At 42.6% G+C, this 21,093-nt stretch overlaps 1 protein-coding gene across 2 annotated transcripts in view; it reads right to left on the reverse strand.

Moving 5' to 3' along the window:
- Positions 1–14,357, reverse strand: part of LOC138677353 (uncharacterized) — a 94,660-nt gene extending 80,303 nt beyond the window's left edge. For both annotated transcript variants that reach the window (XM_069767410.1, XM_069767411.1), the window contains exon 1: positions 14,258–14,357. In XM_069767410.1, the coding sequence (XP_069623511.1) occupies positions 14,258–14,339 (82 nt within the window). In that variant the 5' untranslated portion in view covers positions 14,340–14,357. The remainder of the gene's footprint in view (positions 1–14,257) is intronic.
- Between the last annotated feature and the right edge of the window lie 6,736 nt (positions 14,358–21,093).

Raw genomic sequence — 21,093 nt, forward strand, 5'->3', positions numbered from 1 at the left:
TAGAAGGGGAAAAAATGAACCCCAAAATGAAACCTTCTGAACACCAAAGAGACACTTTGATCCCTTCACAAACAAAGAGTTAGCACGCAGGACCTGAAACACTGTTCTGACCTGCTTCACATGAGACTCCCAATCATCCGAGAAGATCAAAATATCATCCAAGTATACAATCAGGAATTTATCCAGGTACTCTCGGAAGATATCATGCATAAAGGACTGAAACACTGATGGAGCATTGGCAAGTCCGAATGGCATTACTAGGTACTCAAAATGGCCCTCGGGTGTATTAAATGCAGTTTTCCATACATCGCCTCGCTTAATACGCACAAGATTATACGCACCACGAAGATCTATCTTGGTGAACCAACTAGCCCCCTTAATCCGAGCAAACAAATCAGATAACAGCAGCAAGGGGTACTGAAATTTAACCGTGATCTTATTTAGAAGGCGGTAATCTATACAAGGTCTCAGCGAACCATCCTTCTTGGCCACAAAAAAGAACCCCGCTCCTAATGGCGACGATGACGGGCGAATATGCCCCTTCTCCAAGGACTCCTTCACGTAACTCCGCATAGCGGCGTGCTCAGGCACAGATAAATTAAACAGTCGACCTTTTGGGAATTTACTACCAGGAATCAAATTGATAGCACAATCACAATCCCTATGCGGAGGTAGGGTATCCGACTTGGGCTCATCAAATACATCCCGGTAATCAGACAAGAACTCTGGAACCTCAGAGGGGGTGGATGACGAAATAGACAGAAATGGGACATCACCATGTACCGCCTGACAACCCCAGCTGGACACAGACATGGATTTCCAATCTAACACTGGATTATGGACTTGTAGCCATGGTAACCCCAACAGGACCACATCATGCAGATTATGCAACACCAGAAAGCGAATAACCTCCTGATGTGCAGGAGCCATGCACATGGTCAGCTGGGTCCAGTACTGAGGCTTATTCTTGGCCAAAGGCGTAGCATCAATTCCTCTCAATGGAATAGGACACTGCAAGGGCTCCAAGAAAAACCCACAACGCCTAGCATACTCCAAGTCCATCAAATTCAGGGCAGCGCCTGAATCCACAAATGATATGACAGAATAAGATGACAAAGAGCAGATCAAGGTAACGGACAAAAGAAATTTTGATTGTACTGTACCAATGGTGGCAGACCTAGCGAACCGCTTAGTGCGCTTAGGACAATCAGAGATAGCATGAGTGGAATCACCACAGTAGAAACACAGCCCATTCTGACGTCTGTGTTCTTGCCGTTCAACTCTGGTCAAAGTCCTATCGCACTGCATAGGCTCAGGTTTATGCTCAGATAATACCGCCAAATGGTGCACAGATTTACGCTCACGCAAGCGTCGACCGATCTGAATGGCCAAAGACATAGACTCATTCAGACCAGCAGGCATAGGAAATCCCACCATGACATCCTTAAGGGCTTCAGAGAGACCCTTTCTGAAAATAGCTGCGAGCGCACCTTCATTCCATTGAGTGAGTACGGACCACTTTCTAAATTTCTGACAATATACCTCTATCTCATCCTGACCCTGACACAGAGCCAGCAAATTTTTCTCTGCCTGATCCACTGAATTAAGTTCATCGTACAGCAATCCGAGCGCCAGGAAAAACGCATCAATATTACTTAATGCAGGATCTCCTGGCGCAAGAGAAAATGCCCAGTCCTGAGGGTCGCCACGTAAAAAAGAAATAATGATCCTAACTTGTTGAACTGGGTCACCAGAGGAGCGAGGTTTCAAAGCCAGAAATAGTTTACAATTATTTTTGAAACTCAGAAATTTAGTTCTATCTCCAAAAAACAAATCAGGAATAGGAATTCTTGGTTCTAACATAGAATTCTGAACCACAAAGTCTTGAATATTTTGTACTCTTGCCGTGAGCTGATCCACACATGAAGACAGACCTTTAATGTCCATCGCTACACCTGTGTCCTGAACCACCCAAATGTCTAGGGGAAAAAAAGGAAAAACACAGTGCAGAGAAAAAAAAATGGTCTCAGAACTTCTTTTTTCCCTCTATTGAGAATCATTAGTACTTTGGGCCTCCAGTACTGTTATGATAGGTAATTCAGTACCACAATGGACATAGAGGTCAGCGCACATACAGTGACCTGGCAATAACCCAAAAACATAGAACGAGCTCTGAGACGTGGGAACTCTGCTGGCCGCAATCCCTAATCCTCTCCATCCACACTAGAGGCAGCCGTGGATTGCGCCTAACGCTCCCTATGCAACTCGGCACAGCCTGAGAAACTAGCTAGCCTGAAGATAGAAAATAAGCCTACCTTGCCTCAGAGAAATACCCCAAAGGAAAAGGCAGCCCCCACATATAATGACTGTGAGTTAAGATGAAAAGACAAACATAGAGATGAAATAGATTTAGCAAAGTGAGGCCCGACTTTCTGAACAGAGCGAGGATAGGAAAGGTAACTTTGTGGTCAACACAAAACCCTACAAACAACCACGCAAAGGGGGCAAAAAGACCCTCCGTACCGACTAACGGCACGGAGGTACACCCTCTGCGTCCCAGAGCTTCCAGAAAAACCAAATAAGCAAGCTGGACAGAAAAAAAACAGCAAACAAAATAACAAAAGCGGAACTTAGCTATGCAGAGCAGCAGGCCACAGGAACGATCCAGGAGGAAGCAAGTCCAATACTAGGACATTGACTGGAGGCCAGGATCAAAGCACTAGGTGGAGTTAAATAGAGCAGCACCTAATGACTTCACCACATCACCTGAGGAAGGAAACTCAGAAGCCGCAGTACCACTCTCCTCTACCAACGGAAGCTCACAGAGAGAATCAGCCGAAGTACCACTTGTGACCACAGGAGGGAGCTCTGCCACAGAATTCACAACACCCTGTACTGTGACATCACTGTATATATAACCCCTGTACTGTGACATCACTGTGTATATAACCCCTATACTGTGACATCACTGTGTTTATTATCCCTTTACTGTGACATCGCTGTGTATACTACCCCTGTACTGTGACATCACTGTGTATATTACCCCTGTACTGTGACATCACTGTGTATACTACCCCTGTACTGTGACATCACTGTATATATGACCCGTGTACTGTGACATCACTGTGTATATAACCCCTTTACTGCGACATCACTGTGTATATAACCCCTGTACTGTGACATCACTGTGTATATTACTCCTGTACTGTGATATCACTGTGTATACTACCCCTGCACTGTGACATCACTGTGTATATTACCCCTGTACTGTGACATCACTGTGTATTTTATCCCTGTACTGTGATATCACTGTGTATACTACCCCTGTACTGTGACATCACTGTATATATGACACCTGTACTGTGACATCACTGTGTATATAACCCCTTTACTGTGACATCACTGTGTATCTTACTCCTGTACTCTGATATCACTGTCTATACTACCCCTGTACTGTGACATCACTGTATATATGACCCCTGTACTGTGACATCACTGTGTATATAACCCCTTTACTGTGACATCACTGTGTATATAACCCCTTTACTGTGACATCACTGTCTATACTAGTCCTATACTGTGACATCACTGTATATATGACCCCTGTACTGTGACATCACTGTGTATATAACCCCTGTACTGTGACATCACTGTGTATATTACTCCTGTACTGTGAAATCACTGTGTATACTACCACTGTACTGTGACATCACTGTATATATGACCCCTGTACTGTGACATCACTGTGTATATTACCCCTGTACTGTGACATCACTGTGTATATTACCCCTGTACTGTGACATCACTGTGTATATTAGCCCTGTACTGTGACATCACTGTATATATAAAGGCACAGATGATTGGCCTCGGGGAGACCAAAACATCCAACACTGCGGAGACACCATCACGTGTTTCTCAACGCAGTGATTCCAGAACACTGCCCCCATCCCTTATGGGAAATATGCAAATGCAAGTAAAGAAGCTGCGGAGACACCATCACGTGTTTCTCGACGCAAGCAATGAATAGCCAGGCCTTTCCCCGGTAAGGAACAACCACGGGAAGGGCAGCATCCTAAGAAGGAAAGCCACCTATGCCAAGCATGGTATCCATCCACAGACAGCTGTTTCGGGGTTTTTGCCCCTCATCAGTGTGGAGTAGGAATCTGGCTATTAGGAGCAGTGCCTAGTAAAAAGGCTATAAAGGCACAGATGATTGGCCTCGGGGAGACACTGATGAGGGGCAAAAACCCCGAAACAGCTGTCTGTGGATGGATACCATGCTTGGCATAGGTGGCTTTCCTTCTTAGGATGCTGCCCTTCCCGTGGTTGTTCCTTCCCGGGGAAAGGCCTGGCTATTCATTGCTTGCGTCGAGAAACACGTGATGGTGTCTCCGCAGCTTCTTTACTTGCATTTGCATATTTCCCATAAGGGATGGGGGCAGTGTTCTGGAATCACTGCGTTGAGAAACACGTGATGGTGTCTCCGCAGTGTTGGATGTTTTGGTCTCCCCGAGGCCAATCATCTGTGCCTTTATAGCCTTTTTACTAGGCACTGCTCCTAATAGCCAGATTCCTACTCCACACTGATGAGGGGCAAAAACCCCGAAACAGCTGTCTGTGGATGGATACCATGCTTGGCATAGGTGGCTTTCCTTCTTAGGATGCTGCCCTTCCCGTGGTTGTTCCTTCCCGGGGAAAGGCCTGGCTATTCATTGCTTGCGTCGAGAAACACGTGATGGTGTCTCCGCAGCTTCTTTACTTGCAATCACTGTATATATGACCCCTGTACTCTGACATCACTGTATATATAACCCCTTTACTGTGACATCACTGTGTATATTACTCCTGTACTGTGCCATCACTGTGTATATAACCCCTGTACTGTGACATCACTGTGTATATTATCCCTGTACTGTGACATCACTGTGTATATTACTCCTGTACTGTGACATCACTGTGTATATTACCCCTGTACTGTGACATCACTGTGTATATTACCCCTGTACTGTGACATCACTGTGTATACTACCCCTGTACTGTGACATCACTGTGTATACTACCCCTGTACTGTGACATCACTGTGTATATTACCCCTGTACTGTGACATCACTGTGTATTATCTCTGTACTGTGACATCACTGTGTATATTACCCCTGTACTGTGACATCACTGTGTTTATCATCTCTGTACTGTGACATCACTGTGTGTATTATCCCTGTACTGTGACATCACTGTGTATATTACCACTGTACTGTGACATTACTGTGTTTATTATCCCTGTACTGTGACATCACTGTGTTTATTATCCCTGTACTGTGACATCACTGTGTGTATTATCACTGTACTGTGAAATCACTGTGTGTATTATCACTGTACTGTGACATCACTGTGTATATTACCCCTGTACTGTGACATCACTGTGTATATTACCCCTGTACTGTGACATCACTGTGTATATTACCCCTGTACTGTGACATCACTGTGTATATAACCCCTGTACTGTGACATCACTGTGTATATTACTCCTGTACTGTGACATCACTGTATATATTACCCCTGTACTGTGACATCACTGTGTATATTACCCCTGTACTGTGACATCACTGTGTATATTACTCCTGTACTGTGACATCACTGTGTATATAACCCCTGTACTGTGACATCACTGTGTATATTACTCCTGTACTGTGACATCACTGTATATATTACCCCTGTACTGTGACATCACTGTGTATATTACCCCTGTACTGTGACATCACTGTGTATATTACCCCTGTACTGTGACATCACTGTGTATATTAATACTCTACTGTGACATCACTGTGTATATTACCCCTGTACTGTGACATCACTGTGTGTATTATCTCTGTACTGTGACATCACTGTGTATATTACTCCTGTACTGTGACATCACTGTGTATATTAATACTCTACTGTGACATCACTGTGTATACTACCCCTGTACTGTGACATCACTGTGTATATTACTCCTGTACTGTGACATCACTGTGTATATTAATACTCTACTGTGACATCACTGTGTATACTACCCCTGTACTATGACATCACTGTGTTTATTATCTCTGTACTGTGACATCACTGTGTGTATTATCCCTGTACTGTGACATCACTGTGTTTATTACCCCTGTACTGTGACATCACTGTGTGGATTGTCCCTATTCTGTGACATCACTGTGTGTATTACCCCTGTATTGTGACATCACTGTGTATATTATCCCTGTGCTGTGACATCACTGTGTGTATTATCCCTGTACTGTGACATCACTGTGTGTATTATCCCTGTACTGTGACATCACTGTGTATACTACCCCTGTACTGTGACATCACTGTGTATATTACCCCTGTACTGTGACATCACTGTGTATATTATCCCTGTGCTGTGACATCACTGTGTGTATTATCCCTGTACTGTGACATCACTGTGTGTATTATCCCTGTACTGTGACATCACTGTGTATATTACCCCAGCACTGTGACATCACTGTGTATATTATCCCTGTGCTGTGACATCACTGTGTATATTACTCCTGTACTGTGACATCACTGTGTATATTATCCCTGTACTGTGACATCACTGTGTATATTACTCCTGTACTGTGACATCACTGTGTATATTATCCCTGTACTGTGACATCACTGTGTGTATTACCCCTGTACTGTGACATCACTGTGTGGATTGTCCCTATTCTGTGACATCACTGTGTGTATTACCCCTGTATTGTGACATCACTGTGTATATTATCCCTGTGCTGTGACATCACTGTGTGTATTATCCCTGTACTGTGACATTACTGTGTATACTACCCCTGTACTGTGACATCACTGTGTATATTACCCCTGTACTGTGACATCACTGTGTATATTATCCCTGTGCTGTGACATCACTGTGTGTATTATCCCTGTACTGTGACATCACTGTGTATATTACTCCTGTACTGTGACATCACTATGTATATTACTCCTGTACTGTGACATCACTGTGTATATTATCCCTGTGCTGTGACATCACTGTGTGTATTATCCCTGTACTGTGACATCACTGTGAATACTACCCCTGTACTGTGACATCACTGTGTATATAACCCCTGTACTGTGACATCACTGTGTATATTATCCCTGTACTGTGACATCACTGTGTATATTACCCCTGTACTGTGACATCACTGTGTATATTACCCCTGTACTGTGACATCACTGTGTATATTAATACTCTACTGTGACATCACTGTGTATACTACCGCTGTACTGTGACATCACTGTGTATATGACCCCTGTACTGTGACATCACTGTGTATATTACCCCTGTACTGTGACATCACTGTGTGTATTATCTCTGTACTGTGACATCAGTGTGTGTATTACCCCTGCACTGTGACATCACTGTGTGTATTATCTCTGTACTGTGACATCACTGTGTATATTAATACTCTACTGTGACATCACTGTGTATATTACCCCTGTACTGTGACATTACTGTGTATATTACCCTTGTACTGTGACATCACTGTGTGTATTATCTCTGTACTGTGACATCACTGTGTATATTAATACTCTACTGTGACATCACTGTGTATATTACCCCTGTACTGTGACATCACTGTGTATACTACCCCTGTACTGTGACATCACTGTGTATATTACCCCTGTACTGTGACATCACTGTGTGTATTATCCCTGTACTGTGACATCACTGTGTATATTACCCCTGCACTGTGACATCACTGTGTGTATTACCCCTGTACTGTGACATCACTGTGTGTATTATCCCTGTACTGACATCACTGTGTACACTACCCCTGTACTGTGACATCACTGTATATATTACCCCTGTACTGTGACATCACTGTGTATTACCCCTGTACTGTGACATCACTGTGTACACTACCCCTGTACTGTGACATCACTGTGTGTATTATCTCTGTACTGTGACATCACTGTGTTTATTATCCCTGTACTGTGACATCACTGTGTGTATTATCACTGTACTGTGACATCACATCCTAAATAGGCAGTGTAAGCGGTTTATACCTTGTGGGAATAAAAGGACTAGAAATAGGAAAAACCCAATGTGGCTAAACAAAGAAGTAAGACAGGCAATTAACAGTAAAAAGAAAGCATTTGCACTACTAAAGCAGGATGGCACCATTGAAGCTCTAAAAAACTATAGGGAGAAAAATACTTTATCTAAAAAACTAATTAAAGCTGCCAAAAAGGAAACAGAGAAGCACATTGCTAAGGAGAGTAAAACTAATCCCAAACTGTTCTTCAACTATATCAATAGTAAAAGAATAAAAACTGAAAATGTAGGCCCCTTAAAAAATAGTGAGGAAAGAATGGTTGTAGATGACGAGGAAAAAGCTAACATATTAAACACCTTCTTCTCCACGGTATTCACGGTGGAAAATGAAATGCTAGGTGAAATCCCAAGAAACAATGAAAACCCTATATTAAGGGTCACCAATCTAACCCAAGAAGAGGTGCGAAACCGGCTAAATAAGATTAAAATAGATAAATCTCCGGGTCCGGATGGCATACACCCACGAGTACTAAGAGAACTAAGTAATGTAATAGATAAACCATTATTTCTTATTTTTAGGGACTCTATAGTGACAGGGTCTGTTCCGCAGGATTGGCGCATAGCAAATGTGGTGCCAATATTCAAAAAGGGCTCTAAAAGTGACCCTGGAAATTATAGGCCAGTAAGTCTAACCTCTATTGTTGGTAAAGTATTTGAAGGGTTTCTGAGGGATGTTATTCTGGATTATCTCAATGAGAATAACTGTTTAACTCCATATCAGCATGGGTTTATGAGAAATCGCTCCTGTCAAACCAATCTAATCAGTTTTTATGAAGAGGTAAGCTATAGGCTGGACCACGGTGAGTCATTGGACGTGGTATATCTCGATTTTTCCCAAGCGTTTGATACCGTGCCGCACAAGAGGTTGGTACACAAAATGAGAATGCTTGGTCTGGGGGAAAATGTGTGTAAATGGGTTAGTAACTGGCTTAGTGATAGAAAGCAGAGGGTGGTTATAAATGGTATAGTCTCTAACTGGGTCGCTGTGACCAGTGGGGTACCGCAGGGGTCAGTATTGGGACCTGTTCTCTTCAACATATTCATTAATGATCTGGTAGAAGGTTTACACAGTAAAATATCGATATTTGCAGATGATACAAAACTATGTAAAGCAGTTAATACAAGAGAAGATAGTATTCTGCTACAGATGGATCTGGATAAGTTGGAAACTTGGGCTGAAAGGTGGCAGATGAGGTTTAACAATGATAAATGTAAGGTTATACACATGGGAAGAGGGAATCAATATCACCATTACACACTGAACGGGAAACCACTGGGTAAATCTGACAGGGAGAAGGACTTGGGGATCCTAGTTAATGATAAACTTACCTGGAGCAGCCAGTGCCAGGCAGCAGCTGCCAAGGCAAATAGGATCATGGGGTGCATTAAAAGAGGTCTGGATACACATGATGAGAGCATTATACTGCCTCTGTACAAATCCCTAGTTAGACCGCACATGGAGTACTGTGTCCAGTTTTGGGCACCGGTGCTCAGGAAGGATATAATGGAACTAGAGAGAGTACAAAGGAGGGCAACAAAATTAATAAAGGGGATGGGAGAACTACAATACCCAGATAGATTAGCGAAATTAGGATTATTTACTCTAGAAAAAAGACGACTGAGGGGCGATCTAATAACCATGTATAAGTATATAAGGGGACAATACAAATATCTCGCTGAGGATCTGTTTATACCAAGGAAGGTGACGGGCACAAGGGGCATTCTTTGCGTCTGGAGGAGAGAAGGTTTTTCCACCAACATAGAAGAGGATTCTTTACTGTTAGGGCAGTGAGAATCTGGAATTGCTTGCCTGAGGAGGTGGTGATGGCGAACTCAGTCGAGGGGTTCAAGAGAGGCCTGGATGTCTTCCTGGAGCAGAACAATATTGTATCATACAATTATTAGGTTCTGTAGAAGGACGTAGATCTGGGGATTTATTATGATGGAATATAGGCTGAACTGGATGGACAAATGTCTTTTTTCGGCCTTACTAACTATGTTACTATGTTACTATCACTGTGTATATTACCCCTGTACTGTGATATCACTGTGTATATTACCCCTGTACTGTGACATCACTGTGTATATTACCCCTGTACTGTGACATCACTGTGTATATTATCCCTGTACTGTGACATCACTGTGTATATTACCCCTGTACTGTGACATCACTGTGTATATTACCCTTGTACTGTGACATCACTGTGTATATTACCCCTGTACTGTGACATCACTGTGTATATTACCCCTGTACTGTGACATCACTGTGTATATTACCCTTGTACTCTGACATCACTGTGTATATTACCCCTGTACTGTGACATCACTGTGTTTATTATCTCTGTACTGTGACATCACTGTGTGTATTATCCCTGTACTGTGACATCACTGTGTATTATCCCTGTACTGTGACATCACTGTGTTTACTACCCCTGTACTGTGACATCACTGTGTATATTATCCCTGTACTGTGACATCACTGTGTATACTACCCCTGTACTGTGACATCACTGTGTATACTACCCCTGTACTGTGACATCACTGTGTATACTACCCCTGTACTGTGACATCACTGTGTATACTACCCCTGTACTGTGACATCACTGTGTGTATTATCCCTGTACTGTGACATCACTGTGTATTATCCCTGTACTGTGACATCACTGTGTTTATTACCCCTGTACTGTGACATCACTGTGTGTATTATCTCTGTACTGTGACATCACTGTGTATATTATCCCTGTACTGTGACATCACTGTGTATACTACCCCTGTACTGTGACATCACTGTGTATATTATCCCTGTGCTGTGACATCACAGTGTGTATTATCCCTGTACTGTGACATCACTGTGTTTATTATCCCTGTACTGTGACATCACTGTGTATATTACCCCTGTAATGTGACATCACTGTGTGTATTATCCCTGTACTGTGACATCACTGTGTATATTACCCCTGTACTGTGACATCACTGTGTGTATTATCCCTGTACTGTGACATCACTGTGTGTATTATCCCTGTACTGTGACATCTCTGTGTGTATTATCCCTGTACTGTGACATCCCTGTGTGTATTATTTCTGTACTGTGACATCACTGTGTATATTACTCCTGTACTGTGACATCACTGTGTGTATTATCCCTGTACTGTGACATCACTGTGTATATTACTCCTGTACTGTGACATCACTCTGGGTATTATCCCTGTACTGTGACATCACTGTGTATATTACTTTTGTACTGTGACATCACTGTGTGTATTATCCCTGTACTGTGACATCACTGTGTCTAATATCCCTGTACTGTGACATCACTGTGTGTATTATCCCTGTACTGTGACATCACTGTGTGTATTATCCCTGTACTGTGACATCACTGTGTGTATTATCCCTGTACTGTGACATCACTGTGTGTATTATCGCTGTACTGTGACATCACTGTGTGTATTATCCCTGTACTGTGACATCACTGTGTGTATTATCCCTGTACTGTGACATCACTGTGTGTATTATCCCTGTACTGTGACATCACTGTGTGTATTATCCCTGTACTGTGACAACACTGTGTCCATTATTCCTGTACTGTGACATCACTGTGTGTATTATCCCTGTACTGTGACATAACTGTGTCTATTATCCCTGTACTGTGACATCACTGTGTATATTACCCCTGTACTGTGACATCACTGTGTGTATTATCCCTGTACTGTGACATCACTGTGTGTATTATCCCTGTACTGTGACATCACTGTGTGTATTATCGCTGTACTGTGACATCACTGTGTGTATTATCCCTGTACTGTGACATCACTGTGTGTATTATCCCTGTACTGTGACATCACTGTGTGTATTATCCCTGTACTGTGACATCACTGTGTGTATTATCCCTGTACTGTGACAACACTGTGTCCATTATTCCTGTACTGTGACATCACTGTGTGTATTATCCCTGTACTGTGACATAACTGTGTCTATTATTCCTGTACTGTGACATCACTGTGTGTATTATCCCTGTACTGTGACATCACTGTGTGTATTACCCCTATACTGTGACATCACTGTGTATATTACCCCTGCACTATGACATCGCTGTGTACACTACCCCTATACTGTGACATCACTGTGTTTTACCCCTGTACTGTGACATCACTGTGTATATTACCCCTGTACTGTGACATCACTGTTTATTATCTCTGTACTGTGACATCACTGTGTATATTAACTCTGCACTGTGACATCACTCTGTGTATTATCCCTGTACTGTGACATCACTGTGTGTATTATCCCTGTACTGTGACATCACTGTGTACATTACCCCTGTACTGTGACATCACTGTGTGTATTATCCCTGTACTGTGACATCACTGTGTGTATTACCCCTGTACTGTGACATCACTGTGTATATTACCCCTGTACTGTGACATCACTGTGTTTATTACCCTTGTACTGTGACATCACTGTGTACACTACCCCTGTACTGTGACATCACTGTGTATATTACCCCTGTACTGTGACATCACTGTGTGTATTATCCCTGTACTGTGACATCACTGTGTATATTACCCCTGTACTGTGACATCACTGTGTGTATTATCCCTGTACTGACATCACTGTGTACACTACCCCTGTACTGTGACATCACTGTGTATATTACCCCTGTACTGTGACATCACTGTGTATATTACCCCTGTACTGTGACATCACTGTGTACATTACCCCTGTACTGTGACATTACTGTGTATATTACCCTTGTACTGTGACATCACTGTGTACACTACCCCTGTACTGTGACATCACTGTGTGTATTACCCTTATACTGTGACATCACTGTGTATATTACCCCTGCACTGTGACATCGCTGTGTACACTACCCCTGTACTGTGACATCACTGTGTTTTACCCCTGTACTGTGACATCACTGTGTATATTACCCCTGTACTGTGACATCACTGTGTATTATCTCTGTACTGTAACATCACTGTGTATATTACCCCTGTACTGTGACATCACTGTGTACACTACCCCTATACTGTGACATCACTGTGTATATTACCCCTGCACTATGACATCACTCTGTGTATTATCCCTGTACTGTGACATCACTGTGAATACTACCCCTGTACTGTGACATCACTGTGTGTATTACCCCTGTACTGTGACATCACTGTGTATATTACCCCTGTACTGTGACATCACTGTGTATACTACCCCTGTACTGTGACATCGCTGTGTATATTATCCCTGTACTGTGACATCACTGTGTATATTACCCCTGTACTGTGACATCACTGTGTATATTACCCCTGTACTGTGACATCACTGTGTATATTACCCCTGTACTGTGACATCACTGTGTATATTACCCCTGTACTGTGACATCACTGTGTATATTACCCCTGTACTGTGACATCACTGTGTATATTACCCCTGTACTGTGACATCACTGTGTATACTACCCCTGTACTGTGACATCACTGTGTATATTACCCCTGTACTGTGACATCACTGTGTGTATTACCCCTGTACTGTGACATCACTGTGTATATTACCCCTGTACTGTGACATCACTGTGTATACTACCCCTGTACTGTGACATCACTGTGTGTATTACCCCTGTACTGTGACATCACTGTGTATATTACCCCTGTACTGTGACATCACTGTGTATATTACCCCTGTACTGTGACATCACTGTGTATACTACCCCTGTACTGTGACATCACTGTGTTTATTACCCCTGTACTGTGACATCACTGTGTTTATTATCCCTGTACTGTGACATCACTGTGTATATTACCCCTGTACTGTGACATCACTGTGTACCCTACCCCTGTACTGTGACATCACTGTGTATATGACCCCTGTCCTGTGACATTACTGTGTATATTACCCCTGCACTGTGACATCACTGTGTATTATCCCTGTACTGTGACATCACTGTGTATTATCCCTTTACTGTGACATCACTGTGTATTATCCCTGTACTGTGACATCACTGTGAATACTACCCCTGTACTGTGACATCACTGTGTGTACTACCCCGGTATCTCTAGACAGTCGGATATTATCTACCAGAACACTCTTATAATTGAAGATTCTTCATCTGCACAATAATTATGTCTCCCTCATAGTTTGTAAAGTGATAATCTCGTGACTTACCCTGGAAGCAACAGAAGATCAGGATTGAAAACCTCATTGTAGGTCTGCGGTGAACTGCTGGTCCGCAATCATCTATCTGCATCACTATTTCATATGTTTTACTTTTAAGAAACAAGAGGAAGAGGCCAGAAGAGGAAGTTCGACGTACGACCTGCGGTGGTTCCTTTTTTTTGAGGTAAGAGACTCAAAGGAAAAAAACTTTGTATTTTTATAAAAAGAAGAAAGGAGAAAAGAGCAGCAAAGTTTATTTTCTGTTATAAATCCTATAATTTGTGGTTAATGAAGAGGAACGGTGTGTGTGGCAGGATGAGGTGAGGCAGGTTACACCTCATGTAATGGAGACCGCACTGCCCTTCATCTGGTGTGGACGAACGATCTTCTTTGGAAACTAAAATCCCCACTTCTCTTGATCAACATTGACGAGAGGCCGAGAATAAGAAGAGGTCAAAATTCCTACACGATACGGAAGATTACCAGCACAGTAGGATATAAAATGTCAGGATTCATATACCGAACATTACTGCAGTTACTAGAGTCTACAGATCCTTCATTCTCCAGTTCTGACAACGAATGATGTGGACAAGCAGCTCAATTTTTAGCCTCTGACAGGAGACAATTCAGTAGAAGAAAACAAGAAGAGGGGCAAGTGCAGGAGGAGCCTCCGACACAATGAGAGTGACACGTTCCAAGGAACACTTCACTGGTCATGACTGTGCCCTCAAAATCTCTAAGCATTGCTGAATTATCCTTGCTACAAAAGGATCTGTCTTTTTGTCCTGCATGTAGTCATGGCCGAAAGAGTTTTGTTATACACGTTTATTATCTTTTTATGTATTGAACAGCACACACAAAAAATAGAGAACAATAGGCAAATTTGACATAAATTGGGCAAAATTGTTGGCACCGTCAACGGAATACTTGACTGCCCACCTTTTGGAATAAATACCCGCAATCAATCGCTTCCTATAGTCATCAAGCTTCTTACACCTATCAGCAGAGATGTTGGACCTCTCTTGTTTTGTAAACTGCCTCAGGTCTCTCATATTTGAAAGATGCCTTCTAACATCAGCAATTTTAAGATCTCTCCACAGGTGATCAATGGGATTTAGATACGGACTCATTGCTGGCCACTTCAGAACTCTCCACAGCACTTTGTTTCCATCCATTCCTCGTTGCTTCTTGAAGCATGTCTGGGGTCATTGTCATACTGAAAGACCTATGATCTAGGATGAAAAAACAGTTTTGTGGCACTTGACACTATCTTTTGACCCCAAATCCTTTGGTAATCTTCATATCTCATGATGCCATACACATAGTCAAGGCATCCAGTGACAGTCAGCAAAACAACCCAAAACATCTTTGAATCTCCACCATATTTGACTGTAGGTATTGTGTCCTTTTCTTTGTAGGTCTCATTCCATTTTAGATAAATAGTAGAAAGATGTGATTTACCAAAAGCTCTATCTTGGTTTCATCTGTCCACAAGACGGGTTACCAGAAGGATTTTGGCTTACTCGTACATTTTGGCAAACTGCAGTCTAGCTTAATTATTAGTGATGAGCGAGTATACTCGTTGCTCGGATTTTCCTGAGCATGCTCGGGTGATCTCCGAGTATTTGTGACTGCTCAGAGATTTAGCTTTTGCTGACGCAGCTGCATGATTTACGGCTGCTAGCCAGCCTGAGTACATGTGGGGGTTGCCTTATTGCTAGGGAATCCTCACATGTAATCTAGCTGCCTAACAGTCGCAAATCATGCAACTGTGGCAAGGAAAACTAAATCTCTGAGCAGTCACAAATTCTCGGAGATCACCCAAACGTGCTTGGGAAAACCCGGGCAACGAGTATACTTGCTCATCACTATTTATTATGTCTCTGTGTCAGCAGTGTTGTCCTCTTGTGTCTCCTGCCATAGCATTTCGCTTCATTTCATTTCATTCAAATATAGATGCATAGTTTGCGCTTACACTGAAGCATCCTCAGCCTGCAGGATAGTTTGAATTTCTTTCGAACTTGATTGGGGTTACTTATCTGCCATCTGGACCATATTGTGTTACAGTTTTTTGTACATTTTTCTCTGCAGTCCACCTATAAGGAGATTAGCTGCAGTGCCTTAAGCTGTAAAATTGTTGATTATGTTGCGCACCGTGGACAACGGAACATCAGGATTTCTGAAGATGGACTTGAAACCTTGATATTGTTCATATTGTTCAACAACTGTAGTTCTTAAATCCCATTGAGTCAACCTGATAGGAGTTTGTTATAAATCTCCAAAAATAATGGAAGCTATGGAGAATATCCTCGTAAAGCAAATAGATGAAGCTGCGACTCAAGGAGAAGTGATTATTATGGGGGACTTCAACTACCCTGAAATAGATTGGGGAACAGAAACCTGCAGTTCCAGCAAAGGTAATCGGTTTTTGACAACTATGAGAGACAATTACCTTTTACAACTGGTTCAGGACCCAACAAGAAGGGGGGCACTGCTAGACCTAATATTAACCAACAGGCCAGACCGCATATCAAATATAAGGGTTGAGGGTCACTTGGGGATAAGTGATCACAAAATAATAAGTTTTCATGTATCCTTTAATAAAATGTGTAGTAGAGGGGTTACATGGACACTAAACTTCAGGAGGGCAAATTTCCAACGGATGAGAGATGATCTTGGTGCTATTAACTGGGACGATATCCTGAGACATAAAAATACACAAAGAAAATGGGAGACGTTTATTAGCATCCTGGATAGGACCTGTGCACAGTATATACCGTATGGGAAAAAACATACTAGGAATAGGAGGAAACCAATATGGCTAAATAGAGCTGTAAGGGGCGCAATAAGTGACAAAAAGATAGCATTTAGAGAATCAAAAGAAGTAGGTAGTGATGAGGCATTAAATAAATACAAAAAATTAAATAAATTCTGTAAAAAGCAAATCAAGGCAGCAAAGATTGAGACAGAGAGACTCATTGCTAGAGAGAGTAAAAATAATCCTAAAATAGTCTTTAACTACATAAATAGTAAGAAACTAAAAAATGATAGTGTTGGCCCCCTTAAAAATAGTCTGGGTGAAATGGTGGATGAGGATGAGGAAAAAGCCAATATGCTAAATGACTTTTTTTCATCAGTATTTACAAAAGAAAATCCCATGGCAGACAATATGATCAGTGATAACAAAAATTCCACATTAAGTGTCACCTGCTTAACCCAGCAGGAAGTATGGTGACGTCTAAAAATCACTAAAATTGACAAATCTCCGGGCCCGGATGGGATACACCCCCAAGTACTGCAGGAATTAAGTACAGTCATTGATAGACCATTATTTTTAATCTTTAAAGGCTCCATAATAACAGGGTCTGTACCACAGGACTGGCGTATAGCAAATGTGGTGCCAATATTCAAAAAGGGGACAAAAACTGAACTCGGAAATTATAGGCCAGTAAGCTTAACCTCTACTGTGGGTAAAATCCTGGAGAGCATTCTAAGGGATGCTATACTGGAGTATCTGAAGAGGAATAACCTCATGACCCAGTATCAGTACGGGTTTACTAGGGACCTTTCATGTCAGACTAATCTGATCAGCTTCTATGAAGAGGTAAGTTCCAGATTGGACAAAGGGAACCCAGTGGATGTAGTGCATATGGACTTTTCAAAAGCTTTTGATACGGTGGCACACAAAAGGTGGATACATAAAATGAGAATAATGGGGATAGGGGAAAATATGTGTAAGTGGGATAAGAGCTGGCTCAGGGATAGGAAACAAAGGATGGTTATTAATGGAGCACACTCGGACTGGGTAGCGGTTAGCAGTGGGGTACCACAGGGGTCAGTATTGGGCCCTCTTCTTTTTAACATATTTATTAATGACCTTGTAGGGGGCATTCAGAGTAGAATTTCAATATTTGCAGATGACACTAAACTCTGCAGGGTAATCAATACAGTGGAGGACAAGTTTATATTACAGGATGATTTATGTAAACTAGAAGCTTGGGCTGATAAATGGCAAATGAGCTTTAATGGGGATAAATGTAAGGTCATGCACTTGGGTAGAAGTAATAAGATGTATAACTATGTGCTTAATTCTAAAACTCTGGGCAAAACCATCAATGAAAAAGACCTGGGTGTATGGGTGGATGACAAACTCATATTCAGTGGCCAGTGTCAGGCAGCTGCTACAAAGGCAAATAAAATAATGGGATGCATTAAAAGAGGCATAGATGCTCATGAGGAGAATATAATTTTACCTCTATACAAGTCACTTGTTCGACCACACTTAGAATACTGTGCACAGTTCTGGTCTCCGGTGTACAAGAAAGACATATCTGAACTGGAGCGGGTGCAGAGAAGAGCGACCAAGGTTATTAGAGGACTGGGGGGTCTGCAATACCAAGATAGGTTATTACACTTGGGGCTATTTAGCTTGGAAAAATGAAGACTAAGGGGTGATCTTATTTTAATGTATAAATATATGAGGGGACAGTAGAAAGACCTTTCTGATGATCTTTTTAATCATAGACCTGAGACAGGGACAAGGCGGCATCTTCTATGTCTGGAGGAAAGAAGGTTTAAGCATAATAACAGACGCGGATTCTTTACTGTAAGAGCAGTGAGACTATGGAACTCTCTGCCGTATGATGTTGTAATGAGTGATTCACTACTTAAATTTAAGAGGGGACTGGATACATTTCTGGAAAAGTATAATGTTACAGGGTATATACACTAGATTCCTTGATAGGGCGTTGATCCAGGGAACTAGTCTGATTGCCGAATGTGGGGTCTGGAAGGAATTTTTTTCCCCAATGTGGAGCTTACTATTTTCCACATGGGTTTTTTGCCTTCCTCTGGATCAACATGTTAGGGCATGTTAGGTTAGGCTATGGGTTGAACTAGATAGACTTAAAGCCTTCCTTCAACCTTAACAACTATGTAACTATGTAACCTCTCCCCTTTTATCGGGTTTCAGGTGTGATTTTCATATTGCGCACACCTGTTAATTGCCACAGGTGACTTTGAATGAGCATCACATGCTTGAAACAAAGTGGTTTACCCACAATTTTGAAAAGGTGCCAATAATTTTATGCTGCCCATTTTTGGTATTTTGTGTGAAGTTATGTCCAATTTGACTGTTTTTTCTCTGTTTTTTTGTGTTGTTCCAATACACAAAGGAAATTAACACGTGTATTAAAAACACATGCAATTGCAATAATTTTCTGAGATAAATACTTAATTTTCTGGAACAATTACAAGGGTGCCAACACTATTGACCATGACTCTAAATGTAACTTGTTTAATCTACAGATGGATTTTGTAACGCTCATGCCCTTACTGGGTGGCATGAGTGAGGAATTGTGACCCCACTGTGCCACAAACCAGACTACCCTAGAGAGGGCGTGACTAAGCAGCTACCTTGGTATTCACTGGAGCCTCTGATGATGAGGTCAGGCTTTTGCGGCAGGTAGCTGCTAGGTACCATGCCAGGGCGGTGTCCCACTGTAGCATCTGATCCCACTGAGGGACTTGACACTAATAACAAGTGCAGGAAGTAAAGACGGGCTCGACTGGTACTCTGGTGGGCATGGCTGGCACTCTTGGCAGGCAGGCAGGCATGGCTGGACTGGAGGAACCGGAACTGTAATGGGTAGGGAACGAACACAGACAGGTATGAGTAAGGTAGGGGAGCAGGTAGGGACCAGAGCAGAACTGCAAGGTGTGGAATGAGAGTGGAGCAGAATCGCTGGTTGCAGAGCAGAGAGCAGAGCAGAGCCGCAGGGGGTGGAACGGAGAGCAGAGCAGACCCGCAGGGTGCGGAGCAGAGAGCAGAGCGGAGCCGTAGGGTGCTGAGCAGGGCAAAGTCGCTGAGGCTAAGAGAGAACAGAACCAAAAAACACAAGTACTTGCAGTGAAGTACAAAGTGAACACCAGGGACTCTATCGCTGTGCAGCAACAATCAGATACAGGAAGGTACTAGTACGGCACCTGCAAGCAAGAGGAGTAGAAACAAGGATAGACACAGCAGGGGAAGGAAGGCCAAAGACAAGAATACAAATAGGTTCGGGTATAGGACGAAGTTCAGACAAGGACAGACACGGAACGAGTACAGGATACAGGACAAAGATTCAGGTCTGAGTATGCAGCCTTCAGGGAGGCGGAATATAGCCATGTGTCTGGGTATGCAGCCCCCAGAAAGGCGGAAAACAGGACATGACCTGGCAACTCAGCAACAAAGTACAGACTGACAGAGTTTGTTGCTCAGGCATCCCCCTATGGGTAGGGATGCCTCAAGTACCTGAGGCCTCTTGGCAATTGGCTGAGGACACCTTAGGAAGGTGTACATTGTCTCTATAAGAACCAGGAAGTGCCAGGGCCGACACCCTAAGCATACAACCAGGAAGTACGCAGAAAGCAAGGACATGAGGCCCAGAGCATGGAGCCGGCAGAGGACAGAACTCACAGCATGGCCTGGAGTGCAAAGTAAGATGGGAGATGCGAAGCCATGCAGTGATGCCGGCAGGATTTACTTAGTATTGAAGAGGTGATAATTAGGGTTGAGCGACTTTTCATTTTTTCAGGTCGAGTCGGGTTTCGTGAAACCCGACTTTCTGAAAAGTCGGGTCGAGTGAAATCGGCCGATCTTATTGAAAAGTCGGGGTCGGGGATCGGCCGAAACATGAAACCCAATGCAAAGTCAATGGGAATTTTTATTTATTTATATTTACTGCAGCGCGATATAGCAGAAAAGCCGGTAATTCAATTACTGGCTTTTCATTTCTCCTGCCTAAACCCGACATGATATGAGACAAGGTTTACATACAGTAAACCATGTCATATCCCCTTTT

Source organism: Ranitomeya imitator, chromosome 4 (genome assembly GCF_032444005.1).
Source record: "Ranitomeya imitator isolate aRanImi1 chromosome 4, aRanImi1.pri, whole genome shotgun sequence".
NCBI classification, from domain to species: Eukaryota; Metazoa; Chordata; class Amphibia; order Anura; family Dendrobatidae; genus Ranitomeya; species Ranitomeya imitator.